This window comes from Sciurus vulgaris (assembly GCF_902686455.1).
Source record: "Sciurus vulgaris genome assembly, chromosome: 9".
In the NCBI taxonomy this organism is placed as follows: domain Eukaryota; kingdom Metazoa; phylum Chordata; class Mammalia; order Rodentia; family Sciuridae; genus Sciurus; species Sciurus vulgaris.
In genome coordinates this window covers 135,200,998-135,225,270 of record NC_136469.1, presented here as the reverse complement: position 1 = coordinate 135,225,270, position 24,273 = coordinate 135,200,998, and the positions used below count along the sequence as shown (strand labels likewise).

The following is a 24,273-nucleotide window of genomic DNA, read 5'->3' as shown; positions in this document are numbered from 1 at the left end:
TAAAATATAACAACCCTGCCTGAAACTAAGTCTTAAGTGTTGTGCCACTTAAAGCCAGTAAACTCAAAAATAGGCATGAAAATACATAAAAACTCAGAATTACTACTCAAGTTTTTATTTTCTGTCTACATGGCCAGACAATGCCTTCATTTAGATTTTATGCTCGATAAAAAAACTTTAATATTGTCTGGTCAAATTTACTTCACAGATGGAGAAAACAATGACCCACAGGTGAACTGTTCTGCATAAAATCATAAGAGTAATAAGCAGCAGAACCAGTGACATAATGCAGAAAACACAGGTTTCAGAAAGGGAAAAAACCCTAAGATTAAAATTCAGGCTCTACTAATTACTACCTGAACAAGTTGGATAAGTTATTTTAACCACTAAGACTGTTTCCTCATTTTTAAATGAGGGATAATACTTGTCTTACAGGGTTCTTATGAGGATTAGGAGAAATGACGTCAGCATATAGTAAGAACTCATTAAATTCTCTTTTCCTTTCCCTCCCAGTTCTCAATTCAGTAACTTCTCCACTAAACCAACTTTCCCAAATGTCAGTCAATAGTTCTTATGGGTATGCAGAAAATTGGAAAAAAAAAAAAGAAAGATTGATCAAAAAGCTATTCATCTGTTTAAAAAAAAAAACTATTCAAGTTATTCTGAGCTTATATTTCCTCCTTACAGTTTTTATCATAAAACTTTCTTTTATACAGACTAATAAAGTAGATAGCACTTTATACTTACCAAAAACTTGGGCATTCCTTAAAGCCTCCACCACTTGCATTTTTAATTTTTTTTTTTTTTTTTTTTTTTTGGTGCACCAGGGATCAAACTCAGGGGCACTCACTCAACCACTGAGCCACATTCCCAGCCCTATTTTGTACTTTAGTGACAGGGTCTCACTGAGATGATTAGCTCCTTACCCTTGCTGAATCTGGCTTTGAACGTCAGATCCTCCTGCCTCAGCCTCCTAAGCCACTGGGATTACAAGTGAACGCCACCATGCCTGGCACCACTTGCATTTTTATAAATGAGTTACATATAAGTCTGGGAATCTTGGCACTAACCACATCCTTACAAATTCTACCCATTTTGTTCTCAGAAATGAATCCAAAGAGACGATTCCTAACACTTTACCGCTGAAATGACTATATAGCCTTCCTTTATTCCCATGATTCCCAGTTTGGATTTTCATCCTAACACAGGTGTTAATACATATTAAACTGTGAATTCCTTAAGAATAGTGACCACATCTCACACTGCCAACAAGTTACTACAAACAAGACTGACAAGTAGAAATTCCATACTCACTGACAGAATTAATGAAGTTTTGAGGATTCCAGAAAAGACAGGAATTGGAGTAAAATGGGGAAAGGATATCAATCAATGCAAATTTTTATCAAAATCCTTCCAATCAGTGAATTAGCAAAAAACACCTCTTAGCATACTACTACCAAAAACATCAGTAAGTATTGTGGTTTCACATGAAGAAAATTAAGCAGGGGTCCTAATCCTGACTTGGGTTTCCATGTGGAACTATAACTAACTGCTTACATAACCTCAGCCTATTTAATCTGGGCCTACAAATACTTAGATAAAAAACAAAAATACTCCCTGCCTTTACCTAACCCAAAGCACTGTCAGGATGACAAAGGTGAAAAAACCTTTCCATAAAATCTTTATGAAAGAGAAAATCCATGAGCAAAGTATTAAATCAGATATAATACTAAAACACAGCCACATGTGAAGAAATTTTCTAATTAGTCTAAGTATAGAAATAACCAATATGACGTTTGTAAACAAACAGTTGCTTCTAAAATAAATCATACTTAAAAAGTTCAATATTGGAAAAGTAAAAAACTGACTGTAGATACCAGCTGGACATTCAGAGTCAAAATTTAGAATATAGTGAAATATACCTTTGCAGCTTTTCAGTTTGGTCATTAAAAAATAGTTCTCATTTGGTATAGCTTTATTGCAGGCTATATGGATTTGATATCCTTGATCTATACAACTAAAGGTCGGTGACGGTAAAACTTGAAAAGACAAATAAAAAGCAAGAAACTCTTAATTCTGTAAGACCATTTAACCATTACAAAATACATAATTTTCCACTCTTGCTCACAAAGGACATCCTAGGAGAGATTCCCACTGGTTAACAGAATCAAGAGGAAATGATGTAAAATTCCTATGCGGTTTTTTTTTTCTTTTCTAAATTACCTTGGTCACAGTTCAGAAAACTGGACTGTTAAGTCTTCTCCATAAACACATATAATAATCTCATTAACTGTATGTAATCAAATCAGAATTAGTGATAATTTTTTCACAGTAATATAAATTCATGAAAAATTTGACTTAATGCTATATGAAATTGAAAATGCTTTATTAAACACGTTATGCAAGAGGGAACACGTAAGAATTTTATTTGACTCAAATATTGCTTTTTTAAAACAGGCAACTTTATTTTCAAAATTTGTTCAAATGTTATCAATCAGTAGGAAAAGACACAAGAATGATGACTAACTTCTCCAAACTGTTGAAATAAGGCTGGGACTGAGGCTATAACTCAGTAATGCGGTGCTTGCCTAGCACTCGCAAGGTTCTGGGGTCAGAGCCTCAACACCACAAAACAAACAAAATTAAGGCTGGTTAGTCTTCTCAGCAAACAAATGAATTGTGATTATTAGGTCACATTTATTTGGAAATGTGAAAAAAACTAGAAAAATATATACATGCACAAAATTTTCCACTTAATAGCAGGTGACCCCTAAACTACCTCCCAGATATAAACTGGAGAGAAAACTCTGCAGAGAAAAATCATAACTTCTCTTTATGATTTCTGAGAAAGTGGAAAACCTCCCCATTTTTCTTTCCCTCAATTAAAGGACACTGTTAGAACAAAATAGAAAAGACGAGGAAGACAGAAACACTACAATACAGACAACTGAAAAATTCACTTCTGATGAGCTGAAAGGCTCATCCATTCCTTAAGAGTCTCCTGGATAGGTGTTTCTGACCCTTGGCTGCACGCTGCACACTGCACTCCCCTGGAGAGATTGAAATTACACTTTATGTCTGTCTGGGTTCCACTCTCCTAATTTCAGTGGTTTGAATATCAGAATTTTTAACAGCTTTCTGGATGATTTTAATAGGCAACCACGTTGTTAACCACCATCCTGGCCAGCTCTAATGTTTAAACACCTGAGTCGGGTTTTGGGGGTTTTTGTTTTTGTTTTTGTTTTTTTCATTTTCAAAATGAAGCGGGAGGAGAAAGATGTTTGTGGGGCAGGAGATGTTTGTGCTAAGATCTGAAACTCAACCTTACCGCTTTCAACTGCTGGTCTTGAGTGTGGCCTAGCAATGCACACTCTGGGCATCCTCCAACCGACTCTCTGTGTTAAGAGCCTCTGTTTGCTGTCGACAGCAGTTCTGCCTAATGCTATGTAATTTCTGAAAATTCGTAAGTTGATTTCCATGCTTAAACAACATGCATTTAAATCCTATTTATCTGGTTCACTTCTACAAGAAATAAGACTGCCCGAAGTTTTAAGGATAGCCATATGACTTTCCCCAACATAAATTGACAAATACGGGTAATTTTAATTAAGTCATTAGCAAAAGGTCCTGGGCTACCTCCACTTTAAAAGTGCTTCTCCAGTTTAGGCGGGCTGCACCAATTAATAATCCGAAAGGGTTCCCACAGTCAAACCAACTTTCCCCGAGGCCCCTTTTATTTGAGCCCACGCAACGAATTCCAGCAGAGAAGAGCTGTCCTCTAACAAATTTTTACAGCGAGTAAATACCCCGGGCAATAAAAGTTGTGAGAAAAACAAGAACCATAAACGAAGAGAGAAGGTCCACTCTCTCCTAAACCGTTTCTTCTCCCAATTCCAGCCAGAGAACAGCTCGGAGGTAAAATGCAGGGGGAGCTGGGGCCGCTGCCCGGCGCGCCAGGAAGCGAGCCAGAGTTGCACAAGGATGCACGGGCGTCTGCAAAAACGCGGGGAGCCCCGAGCAGGCCGAGGGCGGGTACTGCGGGCGAGGGGACCGCAGCAACCGCCTGCCCGCGCGGACGCGAAGCCCCACCGCGCCGGCCGGCCGGGGTCCGGGGGTTCGCGGCCCCGCGCCCCGAGGGGCTGGCGGCAGGCAGCGCCCTCCCCTCCGCGCGCCAGGCCCGCGGGCAGGAGGACGCGCCGGGCAGGGCGGCGCCGCGCGCCCCGAGGGCACGTCCGAGGCCGCGGCCGGGCTGGGGGCGGCTCCCGAGGGGCCGGGGGCCGCGGGGGCCGCGCAGCGCTGACAGCTGCGCAGGAGGCGGCGACCCCGGGGGCTGCGAGCGCCGCGCAGGCCAGGCCGCCCCGGGGACCCGCCTGCTGCTCGCCGCCCGCCCGCCGCGCCGCCCCGAGCCGCAGGCCCCGCGCTCCGTTACCTTGTCGCAGTAGAGCCCCACCAGCTGCTTCATCCGCCAGTGCGGGGCGGTGAAGACGTCCACTTCTTCGGGGAAGGGCGCCATCGCCGCGGCTTCAGCCTCCGCCTCAGCAGCCGCGGCCGCCGCCTCTCCATAGACACCCTCGCCGCGGGGCAGAGGCGGCGCGCCCCCCTGCGCATGCGCCCGCCCCGTCGGCGCGCGCGTCCGGGCCGCCCGGCCGGCGGAGACGCGGGGGCGCGCGGGCCGCCGCCATGCGGTCCCTGCGGCCCACGTGACCGGGCGCGGAGGCTCGCGGCTCTGCCTCCCGCCTCCACACCCATTCCTTGTCCTCTTCGTGTGTCGCAGGAAGAAACTAAGCCTTGGTCCTGTAGTTTCGCCTCCCCAAAACAGCGGGTGAAGCGAGAGGTGGCGTTCGGGGGCGCCCGCCGGCCTGGACGCCCAGGCAGCCCCGCGCCTTGGCCGAAGGCGAGCCCCGAGCCCACCTGGGCGCCCGACCGCGATGCCCCTCGGCCCGCGCGCGACCCGGCCCTGCTGGGCCGGCCTCCGATTCGCGCCCGCGGCCTTGCCCACATGCCAGGCTCGGCCCGGGCTTGGCTCCGGCGCAGCCGAGCGAACCCGGGCTGGGGTCTCCGGGAACGTGCGGCCCACGCGGGGAGCGGCGGCGCCTGGCAGGACCCGGGCGTGAGGCCGAGGGCGGGTGCGGGAGAGCCCAGCAGCATCCCTCCATCTTAAGACGAGGCCTAGCGAGAGAGAAAGGGGCTGGACCGGCGTCACTGGCCCGAGCAGGGTCCCCGGGTCTCTTGGCCATCCTCACCCCATCCCCGGGAGACAGGCTCCGCTCAGCCTGGTCAGCCAACCCGCCAGGGCTCGGCTGGAGGAGTGATGGGCCGAAAAAGGAACGGCAAGGGCCGGAGAGGCTGAGAATGTGGGGAGGGTGTGTTACTTGCTCCGTGCCCTAAGCCAGGAGGGCACGATGGTGCATTCACCCCAGCATCTCTGTTATCTATCGTAGTTTCTCGACAACATGGGGGCCCAACATTCAAAAAATAAGAGTATAAGGAGGTAGGAAAGAACCTTGCCCTGGAGAGCGCCTGTTCGGTTCTAATCGTACCATGTGCCATTTATTGACAGGCAATGTGAGCGAGCAGTGGCACAAAACAAGACCCTGGAGATGAAAGGTTCCTGGTTTTGCCAAATACTGGTCGTACGACTTTGGACAAGCTACATGATTTCTCTGTGCCTCAGTTTCATCATGTGTGAAATGAGGGTAATAATACCTACCTCATAAGATTTTTAGGAGGATTTAGCAAGTTCATGTATTTGAAGTGTTCATAATAGTACTTGGCATATACTAAGTGCTGTCTGAAAACTATTAGTATTAGATACAACAAGCTGGGCTCGCCTGTAATCCTGGCTACTCAGGAGGCTGAGGATGAAATATCGTTAAGTTCAAAGCCAACCTGAGCAATGCAGTGAAACCTTCCCTCAAAATAGAAAGGGTTAGGGACGTAGCTCAGTGGTAGCGTGCCCCTGGGTTCAGTCGGTAAGTACATACGTACAAGAAGTTGTACATAAGTACAACTCTGTGAGCTAGCACTGTAGAAAACTGTCAAAGACATTCTGGTAACTGCCTAGGGTAAGTGAATAATCTGGCTTATGAATCTGGTCCGACAATACCCTCCCAGGCACTGTCTTAGTTGGGACACAGATGGCTTCTCCAGTCTGTTCTGAGGAAATAGGAAAAATGCTTAATGGAACAGAAGGATAGACAAAGTCCTTCACAGTCCCTCCCTCTTATCCTCTCACCCTGTTTCCCCCCTTTTATTTTCTCTTTCCTTAGTGCTTTGCCTCTATACTTTTTAATGTACCTCAAAAGACATTTTCTTATTTCCCCTCTATTTCTTTACTTCATGCTGATCTTTCACACCAACTGTCTTGGAATGTTGAATCAAACCTCAGGTGAATCAATTCTATAGAGAAATGAGCTCCATGAGAGGTGCTCATTGTACCCTCAGCACTCAGAACAGTGTCTGTCATACCACTGGTACTCAAAAAATATTTGCTGAAAAAAGAAAGAAGGAATGAGGTAAATTCATGGAATTCTTGTAATTTCCTCATTTTTACTAATTTTGAAAATACCTTGTTGTATTTCTCTTGCACCTGTTTGTGTCTACATTGCTCACTAGCATATTTCCCAAAATAGCCACATTATGGAGGTATTTAACAACAAAAATGTCCATCCACACACAAAGTTTATAACTCAGATTTGTAACTGTGTAAGTTGGCTGAAGTATAATAACAGCTACTTTGGGCCCTGACTATTTCAAAAAATTAGGATGACAAAAGGAAAAGAGATTAAATTATAAAAATAAATAAATAAGGCCTGTTAGTCATTTTTCCCTTCGAGAGACACTGTTAACTTAAGCTCCATATACTGAGTAATATAGCAATCAATCACCTGATATGTAGAATAAATGATTAATTTATAATGCACTGTAGCTGAAGAGAGAAGACACTGATCAATGTAGTGTCGTAACTGTAGATTCTCACAACTACAACAGATAGGAAATGTTCTTATGACCTGGTTGTCAGTTGAATCACCTTTCTGTGTGATTTCTTCAGGTACAAAAGCAGACAAATTCAAAGAAACCAGCCTTTGGCCACTGCAAAGAGAGTGCACAGAATAAGGCCTGTGGATAGAGCTGTGAAAGCCCACATGGTGGCGTGCCTGGTAGGACTGATGGGTCTCTTCCCCACGCTTATTCTCCCTGAAAAACTGCATGCTACAGGGGGAAAAAAGTCTTATTCCCTGGCAACCTAAAAATACAATGACCCCAGGCCTCTTCTGTAGAATTTTCTGCCCCTAGTTTTGAGGGCTCTGGAAAAGATTGTCAGGGAAGGTCAATTCTAAGGCATTTAACTCTTGTCTATTTCATTATGACATAGCACTTTCTCCAAAGCGGGGTTTGTTGTGAAAATAAGCAATGTAATTACAAACCAGTTGGAATCATAATCCTAACCAAATTTGATCATCCCTGTTAGTCAAAATAGCCGATCAACAACTGCTATAGCAAACCAAGTTGATTTAGGGGTAAAGCTTTCAATATGAATGATGGCAAAATAAAAGATAGCCAGCAAGTTGAAATGCAATGCCAAATGCTACATTTGTTTTTATTTTCCTTTAGTATACTTTCTATGCAAATGAAGCTTAATCAGATATATGAGTGTGTATTTGTTTACAGTTTCCTCAAATCTTTACTTTCTTTTTTTTTATTGTAAACAAATGGGATACATGTTGTTTCTGTTTGTACATGGAGTAAAGGTGTACCATTTGTGTAATCATAAATTTACATAGGGTAATGTTGTTTGATTCATTCTGTTATTTTTTCCCTTCCCCCCACCCCTCCCACCCCTCTTTTCCCTCTATACAGTCCTTCCTCCATTCTTGCCCCCCTCCCTAACCCTAACCCTAAACCTAACACTAACCCCTCCCATCCCCCATTACGTGTCATCATCCACTTATCAGTGAGATCATTCATCCTTTGGTTTTTTGAGATAGGCTTATCTCACTTAGCATGATATTGTCCAATTTCATCCATTTGCCTGCAAATGCCATAATTTTATCATTCTTTATGGTGGAGTAATATTCCGTTGTATATATATATACCACAGTTTCTTTATCCATTCATCAATTGAAGGGCATCTAGGTTGGTTCCACAATCTGGCTATTGTGAATTGAGCAGCTATGAACATTGATGTGGCTGTATCTCTGTAGTATGCTGATTTTAAGTCCTTTGGGTATAGGCCAAGGAGTGGGATAGCTGGGTCAAATGGTGGTTCCATTCCAAGTTTTCTAAGGAATCTACACACTGCTTTCCAGAGTGGCTAAATCTTTATTTTCTTTAAATTAAATACTGAACACTATTGCCTCATTGGTTTTTACTATATAATTACAGACACATTGCTATGTATATTACTTTACTAGGGCTGTCATAACAAAATACCACATGCTGGCTGGCTTAAATGGAAATTCATTTTCACAGTTTTCGGAGGCCAGAAGTACAAGATCAAGGTGTCAGCAGGCTTAGCTTCTTCTGAGGCCTCTTTCTGTCACAGAGATGGCTACCTTCTCAAAGTGTCCCCACTCAGGCTTTTCTCTGCATGTGTGCATCTCTTGTATGTCTAATCTATGATCTACCAGTGAGATTGACTTGCCCTCCCCAACCACCTTGTTGTAACTTAATCACTTTTTTCTTTGTTTTTTTTTTTTAGACAGGGTCTCATTAGGTTGCCCAAACTGGCCTCTAACTAGTACTCTTCCTGTATCAACTTCCCTTGGCTGGGCTTACAGGTGTGCTTCACCATACCCAGCATTACAAAGTCCTGTCTACAAAATGTAGTCACATTCTGAGGTCCTGTTGGTTGGGGCTTAATAAATTTAAGAATTTTGGGAGAACACAAATCAGTCCAAAACACTACAAAAGAAAAAAATTTGTTCCTAAGATATGATAAAACCTTTCTTACAACAACTATAAAGAATTTGGAAATAAATAAATGTACATTAATAGGATACTGGATATCATAGAAATTATAGCCCATCCAATCGATTGAAAAGTAGGTCACCATTAAAAAGTATAAGAGAGAGCTCTAGCTGTGCACACGGTTGCACACCTGTCATTGCAGTTATTGAAGAGAGTGGGGCAGGAGGACTTGCAAGTTCAAGCTCCCCTTGGGCAACTTAGCAAACCCTGTCAACTAGAGGTACTGGGTTCAATCCTCAGCACCACATAAAAATAAATGAAATAGAGGTATTGTGTCCATCTACAACTAAAAAAAAACTTAAATAAAAAAAGAGTGTTTAAAAAAAAAAGCTTTCAGTTTAACATTAATCACCATTGATCTGTAATGCCAGAACTCTGTCTAGCCTCTGGAAGTCCCATTCTCCCTCACAGACATATCCAGATGCTTCCTATATTTGTACTTGGAGATCTTTGTCCCAATCTCCTGCCATATGTCCAATCCTTCTGATAATAGGAGTCTCCCAGCTTGTCACCATGAAGCCATCCCAATGAGTTCTACCTGATTTCTATTCCTTAGACCACCACCAAGCCCCAGTACTACTTCCTCCAGGACACACACAGGACATTATTTTCCCAGGTCTCTCAAGCAAGCCAGAGTTGTCACCAGCAGTTTTTAGAGTTCACATAGTTGTTATAAAGGTGGGGCCTTGCCCCATTGTGGGCATTTGACTGTTCACCTGCTCTTTGCACCCAATGAGTCCTGGTATCCATTTTCAGAACTTCTAGTTTGCTGCCCCTAAGGCCCATGTATTAAAGGGTTGGTCCACAGGCTGTGCAGCAACTGGGAGGTAGTGGAACCCTTAAGTGGTGGAGACAGGTGGGAGCTCTTCAGGTCAATGGGCAGTGAGCCCTTGACTCATGTAGCTGACCCTAGACCCTTCCTCTTTAGAGTCCCAGCCATGAAGTAAGCAGTTTTGCCACTTGTTGCCATTGATGCCTATCAATGGCATCAGTGGTATCAGAGCCTTGATGGAATGAAACCTCCAAAAGTATGAACCAGGGTAAATCTTATCTCTTCATACTTTGATTATCTCAGGTTTTGTCACAGTAGTGGAAAACTGACTAAAGCAAAATGTTTGGAGTACACGGTTCTTGACTTGAAGTACAAGGTAGCACATTGGAATGCAGGCACAACATACTGTGCCACCTTTTTTTTTTGGTACCAGGGATTGAACCCAGGGCTATTTTACCACGGAGCCACATGCCCAGCCCTTTACATTTTGTTTAGAGACAGGGTCTCGCTGAGTTGCTTAGGACCTCAGTTACTAAGGCTGGCTTTGAACTCGTGATCCTCCTGCCTCAGCCTCCTGAGCAGCTGGGATTATGGGTGTGCACCACTGCACCTGGCCTGTTCCCCTTTTTTAAGGTGTGGAGGTCTCTTCCCTACAGGCTCACTGATACCCCATACACAAGAAAAAGAAATAGTTGGACATATACAAAGGCATAGATAATAAAAGAGTTAAGAAGAAGGGGTGTAAAAGAAAAGGGGACAGTTAGGACAGAAATAAAAAGGTGAGAAAAGCAGAATGATAGTCGGGGTAAAGGAAAGAAGGTGGAGATAAAACAATGAAAATACATCAAGTGTTACCACGTACCAGGCACTGTAAATGTTTTCCAAGAATTCATGTGTAATCCTCATAATATGTGGAATGTTCTACTATTTTTCCCACTTAACAGAAAAGAGAGCCATTGTTTAAAGAGAGCCATTGATTTGTTCAAAGTCAGAGAAATAGTGAATGAAAAATCCAAGATTTAAATCAGTGCTTTTTTTTTAAATCTTGCAATGTGTCCACATCTTACACTGAAAAGACAACTCTGTTAATTAATTCATATCAACAAATTACATGTTTAACGTGTGCTATTAACCTCTGAGCTAGAGCCAAAGGTGACTGCTGTGGGATTCCTATTCTGTCTTAGAGGAATAACAAACAAATAATCAGAGAAGGATACAATTATTCAGACCAAGTAAAGTCCTGAGGACCCACCGGGAAAGGTCTCTCACTCTAGTTTGTAGATAGCTAGAGAGGACTTTCTGGTAGAAGTGACCCTTGAACTCAGTATTGACAGTTTCAGAATCACCCACCTGAGGCTGTAGGGACTTTGTTTTTATTCATTTAACACTGAACAAATTTAAATTACTATTCTTGAAAACCTCACAACTTTTAAGGAAATTCAATATTTTGTTACCTGTCCCATTCTGAATTAGCTGAAGTTATCTTTCAGGTATTCTTAATTAATTCAACTTTGTCCTGTGATGACTACAGCATTAGCTACATCATATATATATATATATATATATATATATATATATATATATATATATATTTTTTTTTTTTTTTTTTTTTTTTTTTTTTTTTTTTGGTGGTGCTAGGGATTGAACCCAGGGTCTTGTGCATGCTAGGCAAGCACTCCTCTACCAGCTGAGCTCTATCCCCAGCCCTACATCATATTTTTAACAACAAAATATCAGAACAATGACATGAATAAAAGAATAATCTAAGTGTCTTATTTCTTGGCAATTTTAAGTACTTGACACTATATGGTAATATACTTGTCTGCCTTTATCTATATCCCCAGAATAAGTAGTAGGCATACATAATAGGAATAAAATATTTCTTGTTGCAGGAATAAATGAGGAGAAAAAGAATAAATGAGAATTCAAAAGGCCTTTGCAGACAAACCTTCACTTTTTTCAATAATGTACATAAATGATTTCTAAGAAAAATAAGCCCCAATAAGCTACATTTAAAGTCCTTCTTTCTTCAACAATAGTTCCTCCCTTTAAGAGTTTCTCACCTTGACCCCTTGGTTGGGAATTCATTCCTAAGCTGGATACTGGGTGAGGCTTAGCAGGGGATACCTATTGACCCAGATTTCCAATTCCTTCCCCTAGAAGAATGTAAACCACACCATAAAATATGGTAGAGTAACCTTAAGTCATTTAAAATGATCGTAGAAGTATTTTTAAATATTACAAAAACATAATTTGCTTCATTACAAATATGGAAATATAATGTGTACAGTGGTTTCTTTGCAAACATTTCAGACAGAAGCCTCTGATTTCCTAAAAAATGCCTGTAATGTCACCTATCTTGTTCTTCCTCTGCTTCTTTTTTTTATATTTTTTCTTTCTTTTTTTTTTTTTTTTTTTTTCCCAGTGCTAGGGACTGAACCCAGGGCCTTGCATGTGGTAGGCAAGCGCTGTCCTACTCAGCCACACACCAGCCCCCACCTATTTTGTTCTTAATAAATATTGCCAAGTCAACACCAACTCCTTGAATGCCTATCAAAGGCTCCTTTATGGCTGGCTCGCAGGGTGTATAGCCCAAGGGAAAGGTGACTGCCTCAGGGATATCTCAACACAGCATTTGCATGTACGAGTAAGGGAAAGTATCACAGTTTCTGGGATGAAAAAGAACGATAAGCTTCCTGTAAATCATCAGGTTTACAGTCATTGTAATGAGGAAATCTGGTAGGCAATTGCTTAATCCCTGATGTCCAAAGGGGCGGGGGCGTTCAGGGAAATATCAGTTGTTTCCTTCCTCTCTAGCCCTGATGTTCAAAAACTAAAAAAAGACAAAAACCTAAAAACAGAGTATCAAAAAAAAAAAATGTTCATAGTTGCATAAAACAGACTTCTGAATATTTTAAAATGCTGACAGCTAACAGGCAGAAAGACAGGAATTTCTATTCATTGACTACTAACTTGTTTTGAAACAGTGTGGTTAATACATACATTAGTCTGAGACCTAATCTCACCTCTGCCACTATCTAGCTATACTCAAAGAACCATGGGCAAATCAATGCCCATTCTGTTTCCTCAACTGCAAACTTGGCCTGGGATTCTATTGAGTGATAATGAGTGCTAAATAATTAATAAAACATTAATGAATCTACAACACATGTAAAAAGGACTCTGCAGGGCAAATACTTACCTGTTCTGTGAAGTCAAGCACAAACTACCCAGATAAGTGAATCAATAATTAGGTGACTTTCAACTAATCATTATTTCCTTTTATAACCAGTTTAACTATGATCATTTCCATTTACTCTTCCTAAAATATCTACCAAGTTGATTTTTTTTGGCTTATAATAGGTCTTCTCCCTTGTGTGCAAGACGTTAACATTTGTAATTGGATTTTTTTTTTTTTTTTTTTTTTTTTTTTGGTACCTGGGATTGAACCCAGGGGTGCTTTACCATTGAGCTACATCCCCAGCCCATTTTATTTTTTATTTTGAGACAGGGTTTTGCTAAGTTACCTGAAACTTGTGATCCTCCTGCCTCAGCCTCCTGAGTAACTGAAATTGCAGGTGTATACCTTCAGCGTGGTTGAATATTTTGTTCTTTTCATGCTGAGGGTAGAACCTAATGCCTCAAACATGCTAAGCATACTCTCTTATCATTGAACCACACCCCCAGCCCTGTTTAATGGTAGCAAGATAGTAAAGAAAAATGGATCAGTGTGTGGACCCAGTTTCCTCATATGTAAAGGGAATAGTAAGTCCCTGAAGGATATGGAAAATGATAATACCAGGGTAGTGAAATGATAACCCCCCAAAATTGTCCTGGAGGAAGAGGGAGGCGGGAGGCAATCATTAATCCTCTCCCAGTAATATTGGGCCCCCGGGGGAGGAGGTGCAAACTTTCATTCCTTCCTGAGTTCATGGGCAGCATCTCCACCAAAAGCAAACATTCATCCCATCCCAACCACAATAGGTCCTGCAGGGAGGAGGTGAACACTGAAACTGAGACCTGGACATTTGCCCTTTCCCACTGCGAATGGGTCCCAGAAGGAGAAAAGCCAAGTGTGAAGCTTGGGGTAACAATGGGTCCCAGAGGAAGAAGATAAAAAGTGAACTCTGGCAGAGTTCTGAGCTTTCAACCCTTCCCAGTAACAATAAGTTTCAGACTCTTTACAACTTACTTCCTGACTGCCCAAACTGACACATTCTGCTTCAGTCTCCAGTGATTAATTCACCCTCATTGTAACATAAAACTCAGAGCCCCTCTGTAACCTACCGCCATTTTCCACTCCGAAAATGAGCCCCTCCATTTCCTGATTGATTGACTGCTGCCAAATAAAGGAAAGCTTGCTGATCTGTTTGAGGTCTGCTTCCATTCCGGTTATTTGTGTTTCATAATGGTGCCAAAACCATGTTAGTTATTTTTGCTCCAGTTCCTACCTCTCAGGTTATCCTGAGAATGAACTGTATAGAAGTAGGCAGAGAGCTTGGCATAGCAAACACTAAATGTTTTTTACACTATTACTTTTACCTCTAATGCAAGGCAATAGGACAAGACATTCTCTTTAGACTCTGCCAGTTCTCAATTTCTAGAAACCCTAGGTCTAGCATCTTGAAAGCTGTTTCTTTAATTCTATAATTTTAGCTGGAGAAGGAATTTAGAGGTAGATTTCATTGCAAGTGAAAGAATAAAAAATGACAATGACTTAAACAAGATAGGGTTTTCTTTGTTTCATGTATTAGTTTTCTACTGTTACACAACAAATCACTCAAAAACTTAGTGGTTTAAAGACAGCAATGTTTATTATTTCACAGTTTCTAAGGATCAGGAAATTTAGAGCTGCTTCAGCTGGCTGGGTATGCTAGCCCACATTCTCTCATGAGCCAGGCGTGGTGGTGCATACCTGTTATCCTAACTGTTTGGGAGGCTGAGGCACGAGGATTGCAATTTTGAAGCTAGCTAGCCTCAGCACTTTTGTGAGACTATAAGCAACCTATGAGACCCTGTCTCAAAATAAAAAATAAAAAAGGGCTCCCAGCCCTTTTTTGTGATTCAGTAGTAGAGCACCCCTGGGTTCAATCCCTGGTACCAAAAAAATTAATTAGATTCTCTCATGAACTTGCTGTCAAGTTTTCAGCCAGGACTATAGTCACCTGAAGACTTGACAGGACTAAAAGATCTGCCTTCAGCTCACTCAAGTGGCTGTGGAGAGGTCTTGGACCCCTATAGACTGTTAGATAAAGGACTTCAGGAGATCACCACATGGGACTTTCCATAGGGCTGCTCAGAGTATGTCAGCTTGCTTTCCCCAAGGTTGAGTGCCAAGAAAGAGAAGGAGTGTGAACACCCAAGATTAGTCAGGATTTTATGATGTACTCTCGAAAGACACCACTTCTGCCAGATGCTATGGGTCAGACAGATAACACCAGTACAGTGTGGGAGACTATAAAAGGATATACATCTCAGATATCAGGATCATTTGGTGCCCTCTTGGAAGCTGGCTACTACCCTCACGTGAAGACCAGTGTACTCCAGGCCTGGTTCGGCAGCTCTCCATTTTGTCATTTTAGGGGAACGGGCTCCTTCCAGTCCATTGATCTGCCAAGTCTAGGGTGTGGTCTTTGTTTTTAAGTGCAGAGAGTGGCATTTGCATTGCAGATAGTAAAATGGAAGAAAGGATGAGAGTCTAAGCATTCCTACATATTAGTTATCTCCTAGGAGTCTCTGAAAATCATTCCTAGTTATTTCCCATAGGATGAAACTTATATCACATAGATTACTTTGTTGTAAACAGGTGAGAAGAGTGACTATGTGTTCTTGTTGGCCATCTACCAAGCCAACAGGGGGTTGGCTACTGTAGAAGAAGGGAAGAACAGATACAGGAAAGCAAACAGAGATCTCTGTGATTTGAACAGTTAATAAACATTGCTCTCCTTTCTTAGTCTCTATAGCATCTTGACTAAAACTCAACCTTCTCACTTTTTAAAAAAAAATATTTTTTTGGTATGAATGTGTGTGTTTGTGTGTGTACTAGGGATAGAATAGCTGTGAATGAAAGAATGTGAAGAAAATGAAATTATGGCACTTGAGTTGAAGAATATCCTGCTAAAGTAAAATAAGCCAAACTCAAAAAACCAAAGGCAGAATATTTTCTTTGATATGCAAATGTTAATTCACAATAAGTGTGTTGGAGGGAGCTAAGGAAGAATAGAGTTACTTTATATTAGGTAGAGGGGAGTGAAGGGAGGAATGGGGGTAGGAAGGATACTAGAGTGAAACAGACCCTATTACCTCATGTACATATATGACTGCATGACCGATGTGATCCTAAAATATGTACGATCAGAAAAATGAGAAATTATACTCCATTTATGTATGATTTTTCAAAATGTATAAATGCATTCTACTGCCAGCTAATTAGAACAAATAAAAAATTAAAAAAAAAAAAAAGTATAGCTGAGTGTTAGGTGTCTGAGCTCAGAATCAGATTTAGGTACCCTTCCCAGCTTCATCCATCCTTCCTGTGTGAACCAGGGCAAATGACGTACTCTCTGAGTTTCTCAGTCTTCACTTATAAAGCAGAAGAAATAGTAATACATACCTCATAGAGAATTAACTGAGTTAACAATTGTAATAAGCTTTCACAGTGCCTGGAACACTAAGCATTCAATAGTCTCTAAAATTATTGTGTACATTAAAAAAATAAGACCAAAGGATCCAAGATGGCGGACTAGAGGGTAACTGCATCTCCCGATGCTCCATAACGCAGGATTGAAGAAGGGGAGGTATGAGAGACTCGGACCAACATACAGCCGCAGGTGAGTCTCTCCCACCAGGTGAAGCTTGGCCTGGGCGGGAGGCCTGGACAGGGGGCAGCTTCTTGGACCAGGACAGGGCAGCGAGAGACTTCCCCTGCTCCCTCCGGCATCAGGCTCGGTCCACAGACAGCTTCTTGGAGCAGGCCACCCAGTGAGAGCCTTTCTGCACAGAGCCAGCTCCAAGCCCCGGACCCAGCGGTGGGCCCCGGCCCACAGGCAACTTATGGGACCAGGGCAGGGCAGCGAGAGTCTTCCCCAAGCAGCCCTGCTCCCTCTGGCAACAGACGGGGTCCACAGCCAGCTTCTTGGAGCAGGCCCGCCCAGTGAAAGCTTTTCCACACAGAGCTGACCCCAAGCTCCGGACCCAGCGGCAGGCCCCGGCCCACAGGTGGCTTCTGGGACCAAGGCAGGACAGGGAGAGGTTTTCCCCCAAGCAGCCTGGCTCCCTCAGGTGGATGCAGGCCCTGTCTATAGCCAGTTTCTAGGAGCAGGACCGCCCAGTGAGAGGATTTCCAGGCAGAACCAGCCCCAGCCCTGGACCCAGTAGCGGGCTAGGGCAGCTTTCTTCAGAAGTACTGCATTATCAAGTTCCTCCAAGACTTCAGGCTACTAAAAGCTGGTAGGTGATATACTAGAAATCTACAGGGACACTATAAGCCAATAGAGGAAATCTGCAATATCTCAGAGTCCCACTGATATCTGACCAATATGAGAAAACAAGGGAAGAAAATGTCCCAAACAAACCTAGATGTCCCAAACTATATCAATGAAACCCAATGACAGCACAGCAGAAGAAATGTCAGAAAGGGAGTTCAGAATGTACATAATTAAAACAATCAGGGAAGCAAATGAGATGAAAGAGCAAATGCAGGCATTGAAGGAAGAGATGAAAGAGCAAATGCAGGCATTAAATGATTGCACCAACCAACAGTTAAAAGAGCAAATACGGGAAGCAAAAGATCATTTCAATAAAGAGATAGAGATGCTGAAAGAAAAAAAACAAACAGAAATCCTTGAAATGAAGGAAACAATAAACCAAGTTAAAAACTCCATAGAAAGCATAACCAATAGGATAGAACACCTGGAAGACAGAACCTCGGACATTGAAGACAAAATATTTAACCTTGAAAACAAAGTTGACCAATCAGAGAAGATGGTAAGAAATCATGAACAGAATCTACAAGAATTATGGGATATCATGAAAAGGCCAAATTTAAGAATTATTGAGATTGAGGAAGGCTTAGAGAAACAAACCAAAGGAATGAACAATCTATTCAATGAAATAATATCAGAAAATTTCCCAAATCTGAAGAATGAAATGGAAAACGAGGTACAAGAGACTTATATATAGGATTCCAAATATACAAAATTACAACAGACCCACACCAAGGCACATTATTATGAAAATACCTAACATACAAAATAAAGACAGAATTTTAAAGGCTGCAAGAGAAAAGAATCAAATTATATTCAGGGGGAAACCAATAAGAATATCAGCACATTTTTCAATCCAGACCCTAAAAGCTAGAAAGGCCTGGAACAACATTTACTAAGCCCTGAAAGAAAATGGATGCCACCCAAGAATCTTATACCCAGAAAAACTTACTTTCAGGTTTGATGACAAAATAAAATCCTTCCATGATAAACAAAAGCTAAAAGAATTTACAAAAAGAAAGCCGACATTGCAGAACATTCTCAGCAAAATATTCCATGAGGAAGAGATGAAAAACAACGATGCAAATAAGCAACGGGAGGAACTAGCCTAAAGGAATAGCGAAATAAAGGGGAAACCAAATCATGTCAAAAAACAAAAATGAGTCAAATGACTGGGAATATAAATCATATCACAATAATAACCCTGAATGTTAATGGCCTGAACTCATCAATCAAAAGACATAGGCTGGCAGAGTGGATTAAAAAGACAAATCCAACAATATGCTGCCTGCAAGAGACTCATCTCATAGAAAGAGATACCCACAGACTAAAGGTGAAATGATGGGAAAAAACATACCATGCACATGGACACAGCAAAAAAGCTGGAGTATCCATCCTCATTTCAGATAATGTGGACTTCAAGCCAAAACTAGTCAGAAGGGATAAAGAAGGACATTACATACTGCTTAAGGGAAACATAAATCAGCAAGACATAACAATCATAAATATCTATGCCCCGAACATTGGCTCATCCATGTACGTCACACAAATCCTTCTCAATTCCAGAAATCAAATAGACCACAACACAATAATACTAGGCGATTTTAACACACCTCTCTCACCGCTGGATAGATCGTCCAAACAAAAATTGAATAAAGAAACCATAGATCTCAATAACACAATCAACAATTTAGACTTAACCGACTTATATAGAATATACCATCCAACAAAGAACGAATACATTTTCTTCTCAGCAGCACATGGATCCTTCTTTAAAATAGACCATGTTTTATGCCACAAAGCTACTGTTAGCAAATACAAGAAGATAGAGATACTACCTTGTACTCTATCAGATCATAATGGATTGAAATTAGAAATAAATGACAGAATAAAAAACAGAACCTTCTCCAATAGCTGGAGATTAAATAATATGCTATTATACGATGAATGGAAAACAGAAGACATCAGGAGAGAAATAAAAAAATTCTTAGAAGTAAACAAGAACAAAGACACATCATATCAAAATCTCTGGGACACCAAGAAAGCAGTACTTAGAGGAAGATTTATTTCATGGAGCGCGTTCAACAAAAGAAGTAAAAATCAACAAACGACTTAACACTACAGCTCAAAGCCCTAAAAAAAGAAGAGCAGACCAACACCAAAAGTAGTAGAAGACAGGAAATAGTTAAAATCAGAGCTAAAATCAATGAAATTGAAACAAAAGAAACAATCGAAAAAATTAACAAAATAAATAGTTGGTTCTTTGAAAAAAATAAACAAAATTCATAAACCCTTAGCCACACTAACAAAGAGAAAGAGAGAAAACTCAAATTACTAAAATTCGGAATGAACAAGGAAATATCACTACAGACACGAGTGAAATACAAAACATAATTAGAAGCTATTTTGGAAAATCTATGGTCCAAGGAAACAGAAAACCTCAAAGACATCAGCAAGTTTCTAGAGACATACGAATTACCTAAACTGAACCAGAAGGACATACACAACTTAAATAAATCAATTTCAAGCAATGAAATAGAAGAGGTCATCAAACCTACTAACAAAGAAAAGTCTGGGACCAGATGAGTTCTCAGCAGAGTTCTACAAAACCTTTAAAGAAGAGCTCATTCCAATACTCCTCAAAGTATTCCATGAAATAGAAGAGGAGGGAACCCTCCCAAGCTCATTCTATGAAGCCAATGTCACCCTGATACCTAAACCAGAGAGAGGCACATTGAGGAAAGAAAATTTCAGACCAATATCCTTAATGAACATTGACGCAAAAATTCTCAACAAAATTTTAGCAAATTGCATACAGAAATACATTAAAAAGATAGTACACCTCGATCAAGTGGGTTTTATGCCAGGGATGCAAGGTTGGGTCAACATCCGGAAATCAATAAATATCATTCACCAATAGACTTATCTATAGACTTAAAGTTAAGAATCACATGATTCTTTCGATTGATGCAGAAAAAGCATTCAATAAAATACAGCATCCCTTCGTGCTCAAAACACTAGAAAATATAGGGATAGTGGGAACATTCCTTAACATTGTAAAGGCCATCTACACTAAGCCCATGACCAGTATCATTCTAAATGGTGAAAAACTGAAAGCATTCCCCCTAAAAACTGGAACAAGGCAGGGATGCCCTCTTTCACCACTTCTATTCAACATTGTCCTTGAAACTCTAGCCAGAGCAATTAGACAAACCAAAGAAATTAAAGGGATACGAATAGGAAAAGAAGAACTCAAACTATCCCTGTTTGCTGATGAGATGATTATATATTTAGAGGAACCCAGAAATTCCACCAGAAAACTTTTAGAACTCATAAGTGAATTCAGTAAAGTAGCAGGTTATAAGATCAATGCTCATAAATCCAATGCATTTTTATACGTAAGTGATGAATCTTCAGAAAGAGAAGTTAGGAAAACTACCCCATTCACAATAGCATAAAAAAAAAATAAAGTACTTGGGAATCAATCTCACAAAAGAGGTGAAAGACCTCTACAATGAGAACTACAGAACACGAAAGAAAGAAATTAAAGAAAACCTTAGAAGATGGAAAGATCTCCCATGTTCTTGGATAGGCAGAATTAATATTGTCAAAATGGCCATACTACCAAAAGTGCTATACAGATTCAATGCAATTCCAATTAAAATTCCAATGATGTACCTTATAGAAATAGAGCAAGCAATTATGAAATTCATCTGGAAGAATAAGAAACCCAGAATAGCTAAAGCAATCCTCAGTAGAAAGAGCGAAGCAGGGGGTATCGCAATACCAGATCTTCAACTCTACTACAAAGCAATAGTAACAAAAACGGCATGGTATTGGTACCAAAATAGACAGGTAGATCAATAGTACAGAATAGAGGACATGGACACAAACCCAAATACAATTTTCTCATATTAGACAAAGGGGCCAAAAATATGCAATGGAGAAAAGATAGCCTCTTCAACAAATCGTGCTGCGAAAACTGGAAAACCATATGCAACAGAATGAAACTAAACCCCTATCTCTTGCCCTGCACAAAACGACTCAAAATGGATCAAGGACTTTGGAATCAGACCAGAGACCCTGCATCTTATAGAAGAAAAAGTAGGTCCAAATCTTCACCTTGTCGGCTTAGGATCAGACTTCCTTAACAGGACTCCCATAGCACAAGAAATAAAAGCAAGAATCAACAACTGGGATGGATTCAAACTAAAAAGCTTTCTCTCAGCAAAGGAAACTATCAGTAATGTGAAGAGAGAGCCTACAGAGTGGGAGAAAATCTTTGCCAATCATACTTCAGATAGAGCACTAATCTCCAGAATCTATAAAGAACTCAAAAAACTCTACACCAAGAATACAAATAATCCAATCAACAAATGGGCTAAGGAAATGAACAGACACTTCACAGAAGAAGATGTACAAGCAATCAACAGATATATGAAAAAATGTTCAACATCTCTAGTAATAAGAGAAATGCAAATCAAAACTACCCTAAGATTTCATCTCACCCCAATTAGAATGGCGATTATTAAGAACACAAGCAACAATAGGTGTTGGCGAGGATGTGGGGAAAAAGGTACACTCATACATTGCTGGTGGGGCTGTAAATTAGTGCAGCCACTCTGGAAAGCAGTGTGGAGATTCCTCAGAAAATTTGGAATGGAACCACCATTTGACCCAGCTATCCCACTCCTTGGCCTATACCCAAAGGACTTAAAATCAGCATACTACAGAGACATAGCCACATCAATGTTCATAGTTGCTCAATTCACCATAGCCAGATTGTGGAACCAACCTAGATGCCCTTCAGTTGATGAATGGATAGAGAAACTGTGGCATATATATATATATATATATACAATGGAATATTACTCTGCCATAAAGAATGATAAAATTATGGCATTTGCAGGCAAATGGATGAAATTGGAGAATATCATGCTAAGTGAGATAAGCCAATCTCAAAAAACCAAGGGACAAATGATCTCGCTGATAAGTGGATGATGACACATAATGGGGAGTGGGAGGGGTTAGTGTTAGGGTTAGAGTTAGGGTTAGGGAGGGGGGCAAGAATGGAGGAAGGAGGGACTATATAGAGGAAAAAGAGCAGTGGGAGGGGTTGGGGGGAAGGGAAAAAAAAAAGAAGACCATCCAAAGAACTCTTTAGAGAGTCTTTGCTCCTTTGAGAAAATAAGGCTTAGAAATAATTGTTTTATAAAAAACTCAAAGTTGAGTGACCCTCCCTTCACACTTTCTGACCTAAAAAGATTGAAATCCTTTTCCTCTATAGTATTCTGGAAGGAATTAATTTTATCAGTCCATTATCTTAAATAACATAAAGTTACATACTTATTTTTGTAAACATATGCTTTTTGCAAATGAGATACAGAAAAGCCAGGCATAGTGGCACACACCTGTATCCCAACAGTTCAGGAGACTGAAGCAGGAGGATTCCAAATTCAAAGCCAGCATAAGCAATTTAAAAAGATCCTAAGCAACTAGTGAGATCCTGTCTCAAAATAAAAAATAAAAAGGACTGGGGATGTGCCTTAGTGATTAAGTTCCCCTGAATTCAATCCCTAGTACCAAAAAGAATAAAATGAAATACAGCAGAACAGTAACCAAGTTTGTTATTTAACATTATAATGCCCAGAAAAAAAGTAGAAATGGATGCAATTATTACTACCAGATCTTTTGGCAAAATAATGTCTTGATAGCGGAATAATTGATCAACAAAAGAAAATAGTACTTTATATTGACCTAGCTTGCAGGGTGAACAATGAGATTACTGTAGCATATTTGCTACATATAAATGTCTATGCTGAGTCAACTTTAGGATGGGCCGAAATAAAAGTGCAGTGATTCATGAAGCACTGTGTTTTCACACGTGTGTAATCTTGCCAGTCTCCTACTGAACATTCCTCAGAAATTCCTTTCTTACATATAGCATAACAGTTCAGTGACCTTCTACAAAGGAAAGAGTGAATTCACAGATGAGAGCCATCAGTTACTGAAAGACTAACTGCATACTAGGCACCCTCTCATCTCACATTATAAATTAAGTTATGGCAGCTCACTTTTACAGATGAGGGAACCAAAGTTCAGAAACACGGAAGTAGGATTTGAAGCTGGTCTTCTTTCCCTGCACAACTGTCACACCTTTGCTAACTGTTAAAAACAAGTCTGTCAGCACTTGGTGGCATGTGCCTGTAATCTCAGCTACTCCAGAGACTGAGGCAGGACAATTGCAAATTTGAGGCCAGCCTAGGCAACTTAGCAAAACCCTGACTCAAAATCTTATAAATTTAAAATTGCTGGGAATGCTGCTCAGTGGTAGAGTGCCTGTGGATCATTCGCCAGTACCACCAAATAAATAAATAGAGTCTGACCATGCAGCCTTGCCACGCACCTTGTAAGTAAAAAGGGGTGAAGAGTGGGAGATAATGCAAGTAATGGAGAGCAAAGCAGGAGGCAGAATGCATGCTGTTTCAGGGTTCTTGGTACAGTAAACGTCAACCAAAGAGCTTGCATGCTGGGGGTAGCTGAACTAGCCCAGTGCCCTGCACAGCTCCTCCACGCATGGTCCTGAGAGAACCTGCAATGCAGTCACATGAGGAACTTTTCAATCTGGGATATCTGAGGGTCACCCTCTGAAATGTGATTCAGTGCATTTGGGCAAGGTCTTGGATTGTGTATAAGATTCCTGTGCAACTGAAGTTTGAGAACTATGATTCCAGTTACTGACTCTGCCTCTATATTTAAAATTTTTCAAACTTGACAAGAGTTTCAGAATCCATGGAAGTAATGGCATCATTTGCAACACTCAATTATATGATATAATAATATAGGATCCTTGGGATACTGGTTCCAGGAAACTCACCAACCTCCAGAATACCAAAAATCCTGGTATCCACATTGTTCAAATCCCTCATGTAAAATGGCATAGTATTTTCAAATAACCTGCACACATCCTCCTGAATGTTTTAAATCATCTTTAGAATACTAATAATACCCAGTGAAATGTAAATGCTATGTAAATAGTTGTTACAC

General features: G+C 40.9%; 2 protein-coding genes across 5 annotated transcripts in view; one reads left to right on the top strand and one right to left on the bottom strand.

Moving 5' to 3' along the window:
- The window catches only part of FBXL5 (F-box and leucine rich repeat protein 5), a 47,439-nt gene extending 42,829 nt beyond the window's left edge, over positions 1–4,610 (bottom strand). The window contains exon 1 of the mRNA XM_079154092.1: positions 4,430–4,610. Within this exon, the coding sequence (XP_079010218.1) occupies positions 4,430–4,513 (84 nt within the window). The 5' untranslated portion in view covers positions 4,514–4,610. The remainder of the gene's footprint in view (positions 1–4,429) is intronic.
- Positions 4,611–4,690: 80 nt separating this feature from the next.
- Positions 4,691–15,886, top strand: LOC306669906 (uncharacterized protein). 4 transcript variants are annotated; one of them, XM_079154094.1, is made up of 4 exons: positions 4,691–5,110; positions 5,561–5,696; positions 7,052–7,160; positions 15,509–15,886. In XM_079154094.1, exons 1-3 carry the CDS (start codon positions 4,929–4,931, stop codon positions 7,127–7,129), a joined length of 396 nt encoding a protein of 131 aa, XP_079010220.1. In that variant the 5' UTR covers positions 4,691–4,928; the 3' UTR covers positions 7,130–7,160; positions 15,509–15,886. The 4 variants fall into 4 exon arrangements, 3 of the variants coding, with proteins under 3 accessions (XP_079010220.1, XP_079010221.1, XP_079010219.1); XM_079154095.1 differs by lacking the exon at positions 15,509–15,886 and adding an exon at positions 13,254–13,695; XR_013766238.1 differs by lacking the exon at positions 15,509–15,886 and having other exon boundaries at positions 4,691–4,894; positions 7,052–7,726.
- Positions 15,887–24,273: the final 8,387 nt, after the last annotated feature.

Excerpts from the sequence above, each read along its gene's own strand:
- LOC306669906 (XM_079154094.1), top strand. The coding sequence starts at position 4,929 with ATGCCCCTCGGCCCGCGCGCGACCCGGCCCTGCTGGGCCGGCCTCCGA. Across the intron at positions 5,111-5,560 it reads GCGCCTGGCAGGACCCGGGC|GCAATGTGAGCGAGCAGTGG; the intron begins GTGAGGCCGAGG and ends ATTTATTGACAG. Across the intron at positions 5,697-7,051 it reads TCATCATGTGTGAAATGAGG|GTACAAAAGCAGACAAATTC; the intron begins GTAATAATACCT and ends TGATTTCTTCAG.